This window comes from Mustela putorius, unplaced genomic scaffold (genome assembly GCF_011764305.1).
Source record: "Mustela putorius furo isolate JIRA1106 unplaced genomic scaffold, ASM1176430v1.1 tig00000421_pilon_pilon_pilon, whole genome shotgun sequence".
Classification (NCBI taxonomy): domain Eukaryota; kingdom Metazoa; phylum Chordata; class Mammalia; order Carnivora; family Mustelidae; genus Mustela; species Mustela putorius.
In genome coordinates, this window is record NW_025421375.1 from 17924219 (window position 1) to 17939515 (window position 15297).

The 15297-nt window shown below is 42.8% G+C and overlaps 2 protein-coding genes across 7 annotated transcripts in view; one reads left to right on the forward strand and one right to left on the reverse strand.

The window, feature by feature from the left end:
* Positions 1-1239, forward strand: part of ACO1 (aconitase 1) — a 56530-nt gene extending 55291 nt beyond the window's left edge. For both annotated transcript variants that reach the window (XM_045079685.1, XM_004765365.3), the window contains exon 21: positions 374-1239. In XM_045079685.1, the coding sequence (XP_044935620.1) occupies positions 374-487 (114 nt within the window). In that variant the 3' untranslated portion in view covers positions 488-1239. The remainder of the gene's footprint in view (positions 1-373) is intronic.
* Positions 1240-5614: 4375 nt separating this feature from the next.
* The window catches only part of DDX58 (DExD/H-box helicase 58), a 56378-nt gene continuing 46695 nt past the window's right edge, over positions 5615-15297 (reverse strand). For all 5 annotated transcript variants that reach the window (XM_045079687.1, XM_004765361.3, XM_004765360.3 and 2 more), the window contains exons 15-18: positions 13113-13283; positions 11702-11853; positions 8249-8392; positions 5615-6187 (exon numbers count right to left, since the gene is read on the reverse strand). In XM_045079687.1, coding sequence (XP_044935622.1) covers positions 5891-6187; positions 8249-8392; positions 11702-11853; positions 13113-13283 — 764 coding nt within the window. In that variant the 3' untranslated portion in view covers positions 5615-5890. The remainder of the gene's footprint in view (positions 6188-8248; positions 8393-11701; positions 11854-13112; positions 13284-15297) is intronic.

The window sequence follows — 15297 nt, forward strand, 5'->3', positions numbered from 1 at the left end:
GCTGCACCAGCTGCCTAAGGGGCCACCTCAGTGAGACCTCTGCTGACACATGGCTCCCAGAGGAGGTCTAACATCACTAGGAGCTGCTGCCCCGAGAGACTTGGCCCTTGGGTGTCCTTCATCTCCGTCATTCACACCCCACGGTGCTTTGCTGCACAGAGGAGTCGGCTGGGGGGCTGGTCCAAATATAGCCCCTGATTCACTGGGTCTGGGCTAGAGCTGGGACAGCATGTGACCCCATGTGCCGCTGGCTCTACTGGTGTGTGGACCACACTTTGAGGGGCAGCTCTGAGGGCAGAGGGGGGCGTCCCTCCTGACACAGCTGCCCAGCCTCCTCCCCCACTGGTTCTCCTCTGCTTCTTTGTCGTCACAGCTGGATACTGGGAAGACCTTCCAGGCCATCATGAGGTTCGACACGGACGTGGAGCTCACTTATTTCCACAACGGAGGCATCCTCAACTACATGATCCGCAAGATGGCCAAGTAGGCAAGCTGCGCTCGGAGCCCCAGGCTTGGAGCTGCACCGGGGGAGCAAAGCGCCACTAGCCAGCCGGGTCCTTGGCGCAGAGCATCCCCGCATGGAGGCGTGTGAGCACTGAAGTACTGGTGCCATTCCTCCAGGCACAGAATGAGCAGTTTCTGCATTCTCTATTTTTGTGGATCTTTTTCTCTTTTTCTAGAATTTGGAAGCTAGAATGGTGGGAATGTCAGTAGTGCCAGAAAGAGAGAACTTGAGCTTGTCTGTAAAGTCACTGATCACAGAATGTTGATTTTTCACTCTTGGCCTGTTAATGTTCAGCTGGACACTAGTCAGTGTTCTCAGAAGGCATCCCCTGTCCTCATTTCTGTTCCTCTCTCTTCTCCTCTGCTCCATGAAGCCTTCCCTTGAGGGCCACTGGTCCCTGCCTGTTATACCAGTATGAACTGACATGGTAGATGAAAACATTCTCACACCGCAAATCACGGCGGTGATTGTGATTCTCCCCTCCGCCTTTTTCCTTCAGATGGAATGATCCAGGCACCTCGTGGACAGGTCAGACACTGACATTTTTTGATTATGTACCTTTTGATGGATCAACACTAAAAAAAAAAAAAAAATGTGATGTTTTCTTTCACTCTTTTCAGAACTTTTCCCTAGAAAACTTTTCATTTGTCCAGAGGAGAACTTTGGAGGTGGTTTTGGAGAGAGACATAGAACATTTGTAATTTGAATAAAATTAAATCTATTTTCAAGGAAAACTTGTTGACTTTGGAACTGAATTCTGTTGTGTGTAAAGCTCTTGTCTGTAATATTTCGAGCAGAGCAAGTCTCAGACTACAGTATCCTAAAACCGGGAGACCTTCAAGTTCTGCTTTTACAACATCTGTACTGTGGGCGGCGGGTAGGGGGAGTGGAAGAGCTGAGGAAAAGGATTTCTCTGCCCTGGTTGGGAGCAGACAAGAAGGTAGCAGTAGCAAATACGGTGAGCAGATCATTTTTTTTTTTTTTCACTTTATGTTCTATAGTTTACCTACCTGCTTATGTTCATCATAGTCTGCTCTGGCAACCGTAACAAAATATCATAGCCTGGGTAGTGTAAACATCAAAAATGTATTTTCTCCTAGTTCTGGAGGCTAGACGTCCGGGCTCAAGTTTCTAGTCAATTCATTTTCTGGTGAGAACTTTCTTCCGGGTTAGCAGACAGCCACCTCCGCCCTGTCCTCTCACATGTCTTTCCTTCATGCGCGTGTGAGGAGAAAGAGGAGGAGTTGGCTCTCTGGTGTCTTCTAAGGATACTAATTGGATCAGATCGGGGCCCCACTCTTATGACCTTATTTAACCTTAATCACGTCCTTAGAGGTCCCATGGGGACCTGGGGGTTCTGGCTCATAACAGGTCACCTTATAGCTCCCAGGTTCATCTCTTTTTTTTTTTTTTTTTAAAGATTTTTATTTATTTATTTGACAGAGAGAAATCACAAGTAGACGGAGAGGCAGGCAGAGAGAGAGAGAGGGAAGCAGGCTCCCTGCTGAGCAGAGAGCCTGATGCGGGACTCGATCCCAGGACCCTGAGATCATGACCTGAGCCGAAGGCAGCGGCTTAACTCACTGAGCCACCCAGGCACCCCCCAGGTTCATCTCTTTGTAATGAATTTTAAATCTCAAATTTAGCACTCAGCGAATGTGGCCTGGCCATCAGAACACCCAGGACTCTCTGCCAGAACACCTCTCTCTGCCTCTCCTGAGATGAGGAATAAGACAGGTTATTGAGCAACCCTGCCCCTGAGGTTCCTGGGGCCCAGCTTGCATTCCTAAGATAACAGACAGAACCTTGTTGTATAAAAAAGCCCATGACCTTTAAATAAAGATCAGTCCTAACATAAAAACACAAAGAAGGGCTGAGAAAACAGACCTCTACCGCCTTAGTTCTCTGTTACTGTGCTGCTGGGGAGCTGTCTAGCTCCTCACATTACGTGGTTATGTGGAGACAGAGTCTTGTGTCTCTGACTTATAGAACAGGGTCCCTTCACTTCTGGACTCCTCTGCCTCCAAATGTACCCCATATCCTGTTCAGTAATAAAATGTCTTGCCCAGTGTCACACCCTGGCCCATGACAAGACTGAACAAATAAGCTCCTTTGGCCTAGTTTCTCAAGAAGGCACTAGGCCTCTCATTCCACACGAAATGTTTGCTGCTCTTGTCCAAGGTGCCTGCCAGTCCTCTTCTTCACCCTGGGATTCTCTTCTCTTTTGTTAACAGTTTTCCAAATCCATTACACCTGACCCTTCCTAGGAAAGCAAGCATTCTTAAGTGCACACACTATCTTAACCAACAGACTTATTTAATGCAGCAAATAAGCACGTGTGTCTTTGGCTATGGGACAGCCGTTAGCAGATGAGAGTCACCTCCAGCAGGGGTCTAGTAGTAATGAACCACAGTGTTATTAGAAGCACAAGTCAAACGGGTTAAGCAAAAATGTTAATAATAATTGGCGTGGGGCGCCTGAGTGGCTCAGTGGGTTGAGCCTCTGCCTTCAGCTCAGGTCGTGATTCCAGGATCCTGGTATCAAGCCCCGCATTGGGCTCTCTCTCTCTCCCTCTGCCTGCCACTCCGCTTACTTGTGCTGTCTCTCTGTCAAATAAATAAAATCTTCAAAAAAAACCCACCAATAATTGGCTCACAGAGTGAAGAACAGAGTAGCCACAGCCATAGGCTTGACTGGATCTACTGACTCAAACTCAGCTTCCCTCCCTATCATTTCTCCTCTCATGTTACCTCATTCTAGGCTATTCCTTGTGCCTGGGGATGTAGCCACCAGCAGCTCTGGTGTAATAGTTAGTAGTTCATAATCTGGGAGATGTATCTCCCAGTATTCTCTATGCTAAAGTTGGGAGTTTCCAGGTCACCAAAATGAAGAACCGTATCTTGAGCCCAATTTCCCTTTCAGGGTTATGTGAGGACAGTGGAGTACCCGGCAGGGTTATGTAGAAGCAATGCAGACTTACTTCCAGAAAAACAGTAAGCCTTCCTGGCTGCTTTCTGAGGAAGCTATTAAATGTCATGACCACAAACAGAGTTTAACACCCAGGTAGTTTTTGTTCACCCAGACAGCCTAATTATCATAAGCAACAATTATATAATTGTAGCTGATAGTTTTAATAGTTTGCATCCCAAGAACAGAGGTCTACACATTAAGAGCAGATTTGCTGAGCGAGATGTGTAGTTTTACTGCGCGGTATGATAAAAGAGTATCTGATATGATCCTGAAACTGTTCCAGTTGGGCTCTGTCTGCTCTCCCGCAAGACTGCTCACCTGCTGTGGGACTTCCACAGGATGGGAGTGGTGTCCCTTGGAGAACAGGGTTCCAGGGACAGCATCTTTGGGAACCACTGAGTTAAAGGGGTCTTGATAGCACAGAACTGACACAATCCCACACAATGACGGTCATGGTGTAAATCACTCATGGTGTAAATCACATCATTTGAATGAGGGTCATGGTGTAAATCACTCATTTTGGTTCAGAAGCCTGTCTCGACCACAAGAATGTTTTCGTCAGAGCATCTCACAGAGTGTATGTTTCACAGGACTTGCTGGAGGAAATGCTGACTTGATGGTTTGTCTTTTAAATTCAAATAATAATATCAGTTTTACCCCCCGAAACTAATAATACACTACAGGTTAAACAAATTGAATTTAAATTTTTTTTTAAATTTTAAATAAATTCAAGTAATAATACCAGTTGTAAAAACAGGAATCAGAGTTTACTTATTACACAATCAGGCATTTGACTGAAGGCAACTTCTCATTTCAGGTGAAAAACCCATCACAATGTCAGCACTAGCAGGAACCATAGAGAGACAAGGTCCTGTGGGTGTGTAATGGGTTGTATCTGAACCACCCGAGGAACCTCACTAAGTACACATGGCTGGACACCCTGCCAAGATATCCTAATGGGGGTGGGGCACGTGCCCATGAAGACTCCCCACTTGGTTCTGACATACAGCTTTTGACCGAGAAATCTAATGACCAGCATTTGGCATCAGTCAAGAGTCTGCATTCTATCTACCAGGTTTTTTCCTTCAGTAAATAGTAACCGAGTGCCTAACTCTGTTCCAGGCTCTGTGCCTGGCAGTGGCTTGACTCAGGGCAAAAATCCAATAAGGAAATTCTAATATTTTTTTTTGTTTCACCTTCAATCTGCCTTCTGTTGGCTGAAGAGAGGACCATTCACCTTCAAACAAATTGGACCATTTAGACACCTGAAAGAACTTTTCTCAAATCTCCAGTAGGTGTTTTAAACATCCTATTAGGGTTCTTAAACAACAGCATCCAAAAAAAGGCAATCACATATAAAAAGAGATACTTGTGAGATAGTGATTTACATAATAAATATCTCTTTGGCTTTCATCCCCAGCTCTGGCACTGAGCTCCTAAAACCCTTGGAATTTCCTAAGTGACACAAGTGACAAAGGGTCTCTTGTTATGCTAATGACATGGCTTTTGGACCACACCTAAGGATGGAGCTGGTTGCCAGAACAACCAACTCAGATTCTAGGGCTGGAACTCTCAGTCCAGCCCCCTAACAACCAGGGAGTGAAGCTGGAGGTTGAATCAATCACCAACGCCAATGATTTGATCAGTCATGCTTATATAAGAAAGCCTCCGTAAAATCCCAAAGGATAGGGTTTGGGGAGCTTCCACCTGCTGAACAGGTGGAGATCAGGAAAGGACATGGGAACTCCTTGTCTCTTCCCACATCTTGTCCTATGCATGTCTCCCATCTGGCTGTTTTCTAGTCAACAAGTGATTAAGAAAATACAATGTTTCTCTGAGTTCTGTGAGCTCCTCTAGCAGATTAATCAAATTCAAGGAGGAGGTCAGGGGAACCTCTGATCTATGCCCTGTCAATGAGAGGCTCAGGTGATTCCCTGGATTTGCAACTAATGCCTGAAGTCGGAGGGGGTGGGACAGTCTTACAGGACCAAACAAGAACAATTTCAGTATGTTAAGGGCAAAAGTCAGTTTATGGTAGAAACACTTTCAACGTTTCATTCATTCATTCATTCATTCATTCCTTCCAATGTGTACTGAGTGGCTACACTGGCAGTCAGTTGTGAAAGGAAAGATCAGAAAAGAAGTTAAGGCTTTTTAATTTTTCCCAAGTACTTAGAGCTCCATTGGCCTACAGAACATTAGTGCTGTTATCACTTGTGTTCTACATATGTGATATAGTTCAAACTGCTAAAAACAATAAAAAGAAGGTGAAGTTAAGTGACATATTCAGTTTGATACAAGTTTGGGTAAAGTGTCTTCACAGTGGTATACAAGCAATCCATGACTGTACCCACTGGGGCTAATTTGTCAGTTAAGGTCACCCCTTGCCTGTAGCTAAAGACTGAGGACCCAAGGTCATTTGGACATTTCTGTAGCATCAAAGGGTATCTTCTCAATAGGAAAATCCCTCCACTTTGCATATAGCTTCTGAGCTCCAGTTGCAATATCCTCCACCACAAAGCTTTCTATTTTTATAACTGGAATCTCAAATGTCTTATACTTCACATGGATTCCCCAGTCATGGCAGCAGTTCTCTCTGGCACAGAAGATCTTTGCTTTCTTCTCAAAATGCCCATAGGTCTTTGGTTTGGGGTGTAATTTGCTCACATAGCACTTCCTGAAAGCATCTCCAACCACAGCGTAATGGCAGTCCTACAGACAAAGGGATTGAATAAAACACAAAACAGAACATTAGAACCAGGACCGAACTGTGATTTTTTATGAACTCCACAACAATCTGAGATGAAAAGCAGGTAGGATCCCACTTTTGTGACAGATGGGGTAAGAAGGAAATATGCATTCACTGAAGGCCAGACTAGAATCCATGCAACTTGACTCCCAGTTCCAAGGGTGGAAGTGAGCGTGGGGATGCCAAGTGAGGGGATAGGGGCCATCTCATGAAAACGAGGACTAAGAAGTTTCTGGGCAACCAAGCTTCTGAAAGTAGATACTCTTTATTGGTTCGGAAACAAAAGCGGGTATTTCTTGAAGAGCTCCAGTGCCTGAGTTTACCTGACAGGCACAATCCAAAGGATACAGAGAACAACGAAGGGTCAATGGAGATCTGCAGAGGGTCACAGACTAATGTGTCCAGAGGCTCCAACTACAGTCAACTTTAGAGTAAATCCGAGAAACACCACTCTGTACAGAGGAAATGCAGACCCAATATACGGGCCCCTGGGAGGAGGGGGTGGGGCAGGAGGGAAACGATCATAAAGGGCGTTTGCAAGAGAAAAATCACTCAAATTGGAGCTGAAAGGATGTTCTCTAGATAAAGAAGCGATTTACAAAGGCACGGGAATTTGCTAGTATCACCCTTAATATTGTGCTTCTTGCTCCATTTTCTGATCAGAGACCAGCTTCCCAAAGACCAAAAAGAATCCTAATAACTAATCATCGAAACCAGCCTCTCTTCTATCAGGAGCAATGGAGTTACAGGCAGTTTTTGTCTCTGGAGATTATTCTATTCAAAAATTTTTTTTCAATTTTATTTATTTATTTGATGGAGAGAGAGAGATCACAAGTAGGTAGGGGGGGGGGGAGCAGGCTCTCTGTTGAGCAGAGAGCCCAATGTGGGGCTCGATCCCAGGACCCTGAGATCATGACCTGAGCCAAAGGCAGAGGCTTAAACCACTGAGCCACCCAGGCACCCCTCTATCCAAAATTTTTAAGGAGGAAAAAACAAAACAAAACAAAAAATAACTAACCAGATTTTCTAAAATAAGGAGATATTTTGTTTTCATTATAAAAGTGATCTATGGGGTGCCTGGGTGGTTCAGTGGGTTAAGCCGCTGCCTTCGGCTCAGGTCATGATCTCAGGGTCCTGGGATCGAGCCCCGCATCGGGCTCTCTGCTCAGCCGGGAGCCTGCTTCCTCCTCTCTCTCTGCCTGCCTCTCTGCCTACTTGTGATCTCTCTGTCAAATAAATAAATAAAATCTTCAAAAAAAAAAAATTAAAAAGTCATCTATATCCCAAAAAGAAAGTTTAGAAAACATAAAATAGGAAAAATCATAGAGTCTCACTGTAAAATATATATTTAGTATATTTGCTCTAGTCTTTTTCTGGACAAAGAAAATGTCTTAATGTTTTTCGTTACAGGTGAGAGCGGTGCGGGTATTGCCACTATTATTTCACACCCCGAAAGTCACAGCATATTAACAACTTTGTTTCCTTGTTATTTTTTCTACTTCATCACAGTCTGTAAGAAGCTTTTCATTATACATAAGCTTCATGTTCATTTCGTTTAATGAACTCTACTTTGGAGTTCCTTTAGATTTATAGAAAAGGGCAAAGTTGTTCAGGCATCTCCTGTATCCCATTCTCCCAGCTTCCCTGAATGTCAATATCTAACATACCACAGTATATTTGTCAAAACTAAGAAATTAGGATTGAAACGCTACTGTTACTGGCACTACAGATATTTACTTTTTCTAATTAATATTCTTTATCTGTTCTAGGATTTAATCCCAGATACCCCATTCATTTAGCATGACCATTATTATTTTTAGTGGCTATGTCATATTTAATTAAATGCCTTCTTTTTCTTCTTCATTGTTATGGGTTTCCTTTCAAAATTTTTTGGCTTTTTAAAATATCACGGCCATGATAACAACAAAAATAATAATATTCTTCCACAAATATCTCACCGATAGAGAGTAAGTTTAATTAGTGCTAAAAAATGACCCAATGCTCTTTGCTCAAAGTTCGCTTACCTCTACCACTCTGATGTCAGCCGTGTAACACGCAAAGCCCTTACACTTTCTGCAAAGCAGTTTTTTATTCTCCTTATCGGGTACAGGTTCTACTTTTGCTTGACTATCCCTGATGAATTTTTCTTGCATCTGTATCTGGAGAATCTACATGCAAAAGTCCAAAAAAAACCAAAAACAAAACCACCTTGTCAGTACAATGGTATAACTAGGAGGTATTTATGACTGTGTGCATGCAAATACGCAAACACACACACACACACACGTATTATCATTCATTCATTTACAACTTCCATGAACATACAGTACCTGACTTTGTTTATAAAAATCCCATAGATAATTTTATTGGGTTCTCCTAATTCTTTATTAGTCAGTGTTTAACTGTGACCTCCAATGAGCCTTTAAATTTTTGCATCAAAGATACCCATAAAGGGAGCACCTGGGTGGTTCAGTTGGTTAAGCAGCTGGCTCTAGGTTTCACCTCAGGTCATGATCTCAGGGTCCTGGGATTGAGCCCCACATCAGGCTTAGTGCTCAGCAGGGAGTCTGCTTAAGGATTCTCTCTCCCTCTCCCTCTTCATCTGTCCCTCCACTCTCTTGCTCTCTCGCTTTTCACAAGAAATAATCTAAAAAAAAAAAAAAGGTGCCCATAAAATACTAAAGATGTTCATAAAACAATCATGTGACCCCTGTTTTCTACTTTAGTAGTTGGCAAAAAATTTTTAAAGCATTCATAAATATAAACATACATATTGACTGTTTCAGGGATAGTTATATCACTTCTAGGGCAGAGACCCATTAAATAGAACAGCAGACAGAAGAGTCCCCATCCCCTAAATCATTTTTCTCTCTCCCCTTCTGACCACAGAGAGTACTTTGAGTTACACTAAAGTTAAATCATGTATATGGTATGACTGCATTCTACTTCAAAACTTAGGGCATGCCTACATACAACTAAGAACCTGGACATTATAGGGTGCCTGGGTGGCTCAGATGGTTAAGCATCTGCCTTTGGCTCAAGTCACGATCCCAGGGGTCCTGAGATCAAGTCCCACGTCAGGATCCCTGCTCAATGGGGAGTGTCTGCTTGTCCCTCTCCCTCTGCACCTCCCCCCAACTCTCTTTCACTCTCTCTCTCTCTCTCTCAAATAAACAAAGTTATTATTTTTTTTTTCTTTAAAAACCTGGACGTTACAGATAAAACAAAACTAAGAAGATTTAGAAGGGTCAAGAGAGGAAGGGAGACAGCTAGAAAACACAAAATCTTAAGAACAAAATGGTACTGAGTAACCTGGGTTTTCTTTTCATCTCCTATTACCCCAGATTTGAGACTGAAAGAACTGGCAACCGGAAATGCCTATGGACGCAGATAAAAAAAAGTGTCTCAACAAAAGCCTACTTGACTCTCTCTAGTCAAAGGACGACCAGGAAAGGGACAGCCTAGCAAGACAAAAAACTTTCAGACAGTGGCTCTTCTATTTCTGCCAAACATCATAGAACGGAACAGACAACTATGGTCTAACCCCAGCCCATGCCAGCAAAGACTGAGGGCGCACCTAGATTTCCACTTTAACAAAGCGTCTGCACACTCCCACCTAGCAGTGTCAGAGAAGGCCAAGGAGGGATCCATGCTCTGCCCTGCCACACGGTAACCACCCTTGCCTGTGATGTCAGGGCAGACCCTGCGGAGAGCCAGAACGCCCAGCCCCACCCACGGAATGACCAGCCACCAACAAGTCCTGGCTGCACCAGTTCTGGGCTCCCTCTCATCCCTTCCCACCGCTGCCCATTTTCTATGGCTGTTTGGGGAATCCCAGGTGCTCTTCAACAGATGCATAACCTGTTCTCTCTTCATCCCACTCCTCGTCCTGGTGAGCTGGCTACAAAAGAGTCTGGGTATGGCCGAGCCTCCATCTCCCTCAACAGGCTTTTACTCTTTCTCCCCTGATACACATGAGTCTATGTCATTGGTCACCCAGTGGAAGAGATAAAAATTATGTCATGGGTAGTAAAGCTATTACTGTTTTAAAGATTTTACAGCCAACATCAACATATGCTACAAAAGGGGAAGATGACTCAGTGAAAAACCTCTATTCTCAGTAAAGTTCAAGAGGAAAATTAAAGAGGAACTAAAAAATTTCCCTGCAATTCTCCTCAATTAAAATGTGGAAGAAGTATTTTTAAATATTTTAGTCTCTAAACTTAGGTAGAAATTTTCTAAAAATGAGTGAATACTGACATAAAGTTGTCCTTTTATGTGCTAAAATGTTAATTTGCTTTAGACCACTGCTTCTCAAAACTATTTTTGAGTAAAGAGATTATGACTTTTCAAAATTATGGACACTATGGAGTTGGTCTACTGAATTGTGAGGTTCATCTCTGTGAAGTTAAAGTCTGCCTCATGCCTCAGTCCATAACAGTTCTCATTTTTTGAGCACTTACTTGATTCCAGGTACTGTGCTGAGCAATGCATATACCCCCATTTTATCCCTAAAACTGCCCTGTGAATTAAATACCATTGCTTTCTCAACTTTACAAATGTGGAGACAGATGATTTAAGAGACGGAGTAACTACCTGAGGTCACATATCTTCTAAGTGGCAGAGATCCCAAGATGAAAGTCTCTGCAAAGGGTCTAGAGAAAGTGTGGGGGTGCTTGTAATATGTGCATGCACGTAAGCCTGTGTGTGCATGTATTTGCATGTTTCTGTTTCTTGACCTTCCCCAGTCTGGTTCCATGCTTCTGTGTTATAGAGGAAATTGCAGTAAAATGAAGGTCACTATCAAGAGACTGAACTAGGGCGCCTGGGTGGCTCAGTGGGTTAAGCCGCTGCCTTCGGCTCAGGTCATGATTTCGGGGTCCTGGGATGGAGTCCTGCATCGGGCTCTCTGCTCAGCAGGGAGCCTGCTTTCTCCTCTCTCTCTCTCTCTGCCTGCCTCTCTGCCTACTTGTGATCTCTCTCTGTCAAATAAATAAATAAATAATCTTAAGAAAATTTTAAAAAAAAGAGAGAGACTGAACTAAACAGATACAACACTCCACAGTGTGCATTCCTACCCGCACCTACAAACAGGCATTCTAACGTGCACTGTGCATGGGGAGCTTTTCTCTAAGGACTCTGGATGTTAGCGACAAATTTGAAGGCTGTGTTTTGCCATGTTAGGGTGCAGTCCTCAGGATGAGCTACCAACTTGAGGGCCATCTAACTCGGTTTGCCCTTTTATAACTAACTAAAAACCTCACTCCAAGTATTAGCGCTAATAACATACATTTTAATCTCACTGAGGCCCAAAGCAGAATGAATCTGATGTTTACTGCAGGACAAAATTTTAAGCATAAACTTAGTGTTCTCATGTAACACTCAGAGCAATATGATAAAAGGCACCAACTACCCTTACATTCTGTTTGTTACTCATGGTCAGATTCTGCAAAAGTGACACAGAATAAAAGACTTACCTTTTCTTTAAATACTGCTTCATTCCACGTCTGAAGCCTTAAAATGGATTCATTCATCATGTTTTCCTTGTATATGTTTATTTTTTCTTTTTCAATTACATCAGCATTGCTGGTCAGAAGGAAGCACTTGCTCCCTTTTGCTCTTCCTCGGCCTATCAGAAAATAAGTATTTGGTGTCTTTGACTTAGAACTTTGATAAATTTGAGAAGAGGTAAACAGAGGGGTACTCCTAAAATTCAATTCTGATTCACTGATACCCGCTTTCATAGGACAGCTGAGCTGTTAGAGCAGGAACTCCCAACGCAGGTGTGTGCCTCCATATTAAACTATATGTTAAGCTGGGGGCGCGGCTTAGGCTGGCTTCCTTGCGGGGGGTCGGTCTCCAGGCAGTGTAACGGGACAGCTACATTATCAGAGACACTGCCTTAAAGACAATCCAGCTTGAACACTCAGGAGGACACCGTGAGCACTCCAATATGAATAATGAATAGATCCTCCCTCAAGACCCTTCAAGCAGGTGGGGAAATAGATATGTTCACAGTCACCAGAATACAGGTAGAAATACTAAGTAAAATAAGGAAGATAAATGAAAAGAAATATGGGTATTCAAGTTTATTGCCAGCTGGGGGATCAGGGACACGTGATACAGAAGCAGGGGAAGAGGGAGGAAGTAAAACAAAGGTTATGAGTAGCAGTACATGAGCGCTTTCTTCGACAAGGAGAAAATGATGAAGTCAGGTTGGCAGAAGTGGATAACGAATAAAGGGGAAGAATGGGAAATAGGTTGGAAAGATAATTTGGTGCTGGACTGTGAGCTTTTTAACACCATGTAAATCGGGAAACAATGGAGTCTCTATACAGGCAAGTGACATGCCCAGACATGCCCAGTGACATGCCCAGCCCCAGAGCTGTTTTTCAGGAAGTAAAATGCAGCTGTTGTTACAGAAATTGGAAAAGGAAGAGAGGCTAGTTAGGAGATTACCTAGTTCAAGTGAGAAGAACTCTATGGAGTATCTCTTCTAGAATACAAAGGCCCATCATTACCACAAGCACAACCACGAAGGGTCCACACATAGGCTGCCAAAGTCTCAATCCAAGTGGGAATTATCTTTCCATAAATATGTCAGTCAATGTTGGTCAAGTAAACAGTACTCATCATAAACAAGAATTAAAATGGGACACATATTAGTGGGCAAAACTGTACCCACACAATCCTGATCAAGTAAGCCGCCTTTGGGGCCAAAGACGCCAGAGTCCATGGTGCCAATGGTCCTATAGCCACAATGGTTTAATAAAGGAGAAAAAGCCAGAAGCACAATGACTAGGACAGAGTATGTTTCTAAATAACAGACACACTCACAAATCAGAGAAATCGCCAGCCATTTAGTAATGGAATCAAAGCTCTTCTCACCTCTGGTTTGAATCATTCTGATGACATTGCCCACATACTCATACAAGATGACCAAATTACACTCAGCAATGTCGATGCCTTCATCAGCAACTGAAGTGGCAATCAGAATCTTTTTATCTCCATCGGTTCTAAATGCGTCCAATGCACACTTCTGTGCTGGGAGCGTCATTCCTGAGTCAGAGTCAGAGGGCATTCATTACACAACTTATCAAAGAGGGAACTTTACCCTTGAAAAGTAGCCATTAATAACGGAGTGTTATTACGTGCCAAATACTGTGAAAAGTGCTTTATATTCATGATGTCAAAACAACCCTAGGCAGTAGGGCCTATTCCTATCCTTGTTTTAGAGAGGACATTAGGGTGGTGTTCAACAATTTGGACTCTGCCACAGACTGCCTGAGTTCAAATCCCAGCTGTGGCACTAACCAGCTGTGCAGCTCTATTGCAAAACAAATATGGATTTTTTTTTTTTTTTGCAAAACTATCAACAACTATCAGTAATTCATAGTTTTTTTGCAAAACAATTAATTGTAATGCCTTTGCATGTGTATAGGACTTTACAGCTGGCAAAACAGTGTCACAGTTAATTAATGGAATTTCTCAAAGCCCTTTGAGGCTGATGTGGCAAGTGTTACAATTCTCCTTTACAGATGAAGACCTTGAGGTTTTGGAAGTATGATAAACTCACAGAACCGGGCCTTGAATTTAAGTCTGAAACCCTAACAGTGTGCAGTCCTCAGCCAGTGATATACTGAGAAAGAAAAGAATTTCAGTGGTCTCCACCTCTGAGTTAAGAGAATTTATAAAAGTTCTAGTTTTTTTCTGTACGTTGGCAGCCAAAATCTTCAGATATATTTTGTTAAGGCCAAAACAATTTCTTTTTACCATCATTTTCTAGTGAATAATGAGCGTGCCCAAGACAGATGCCGTACTTCATGAATTTCTAAACTTAGTCATCTACTTGTTCATCATTTACTCAGCAATTATAGTTTGTCAGGTAAAAATACAATGGTTAAAAAGGTCATTTTTATCTACAAGGATCTCATGGAAGAAGGAGATCAATAGGAAGCTATTGATAAAATTGGTATAATACTGATATCTTAGGAACTGCATCTGTGGGATGGGGAGGAGAGAAACCTCTACCAGTCTTGGGGTTGGGGAAGGCTATTTGGCAGAAGCACAATAACTGGTACAGAATAAGTTTCTAAATAAGTGTGGCTGGATGGGTGATGGATGGATAAACGAACAAACAAGAAACTATCTTGAATGCTTATCTGTAAAGAAATACCAAAATTTGAAAATCAACTCATGTTAGAGTCAGACGGCAGAGCTTTGAATTCCAACTGCAGTAATGTGGTATTGGAAAGCCAAACTTTCGAAACTTGGTATTGAACCAAGCCAAACTTGGTACTGAAAGCCAAACTTTCGAAATCTGAATATACTTATTATATTCCCAAAGTTTAAAATCTGCATAAGGGGAAAGTGCAAGAGCGATGCCTGAGGACTGACAGGATGGGGACTGCTTATTAGACACAAAACTGAACAGGAGGAACAGAATGAGTATCTGTCCTGGCTGGTCAATGAGGGTTGGGGAGCACGGCTACGGGAATGTCAGGTGAGGGCTGGCCACCCAGGGATCCTCCTGGGATTACAGAGGCACCCCTTCATCCTTCAACCACTGTAGCTAGACTGCAGGATTTTGTGCCTGAACTTTTTTTTTTTAATTAAAAAATATATAATACACATAAAAGCGTCTCTAGCTTAAAAAACAATAAAATAGAACATTTTTATTTCCAGCTAATCTAAATTTACTGGTTGAAAATTAGAGAAAAAGAGTGACCTGCTCTAACAATATTTTAAAAAATAACTTTGGTTTCATCCGAAGGACCTATGGGAAGAGGAGATGTCTGTAAGTTTTTGTATTTGAGCACTGTGATGGCTTTTTCCTGTGGCTAGGCTGAACTACAGTACTCGCTTATTGATCTAGGTGCTTCTGTGAAGGGAATTCACAGACGTAATTAAAGTTCCTAATCACTTGACATTTAAGTTACAAAAGGGATTCATCCTCAGATGACCTGACATAATCAATCAACCCTTTGAAAGAGGGCTTAGGGGGTACCTGGGTGGCTCAGGGTTAACGCCTCTGCCTTCCGCTCAGGTCATGATCCCAGGGTCCTGGGGTTGA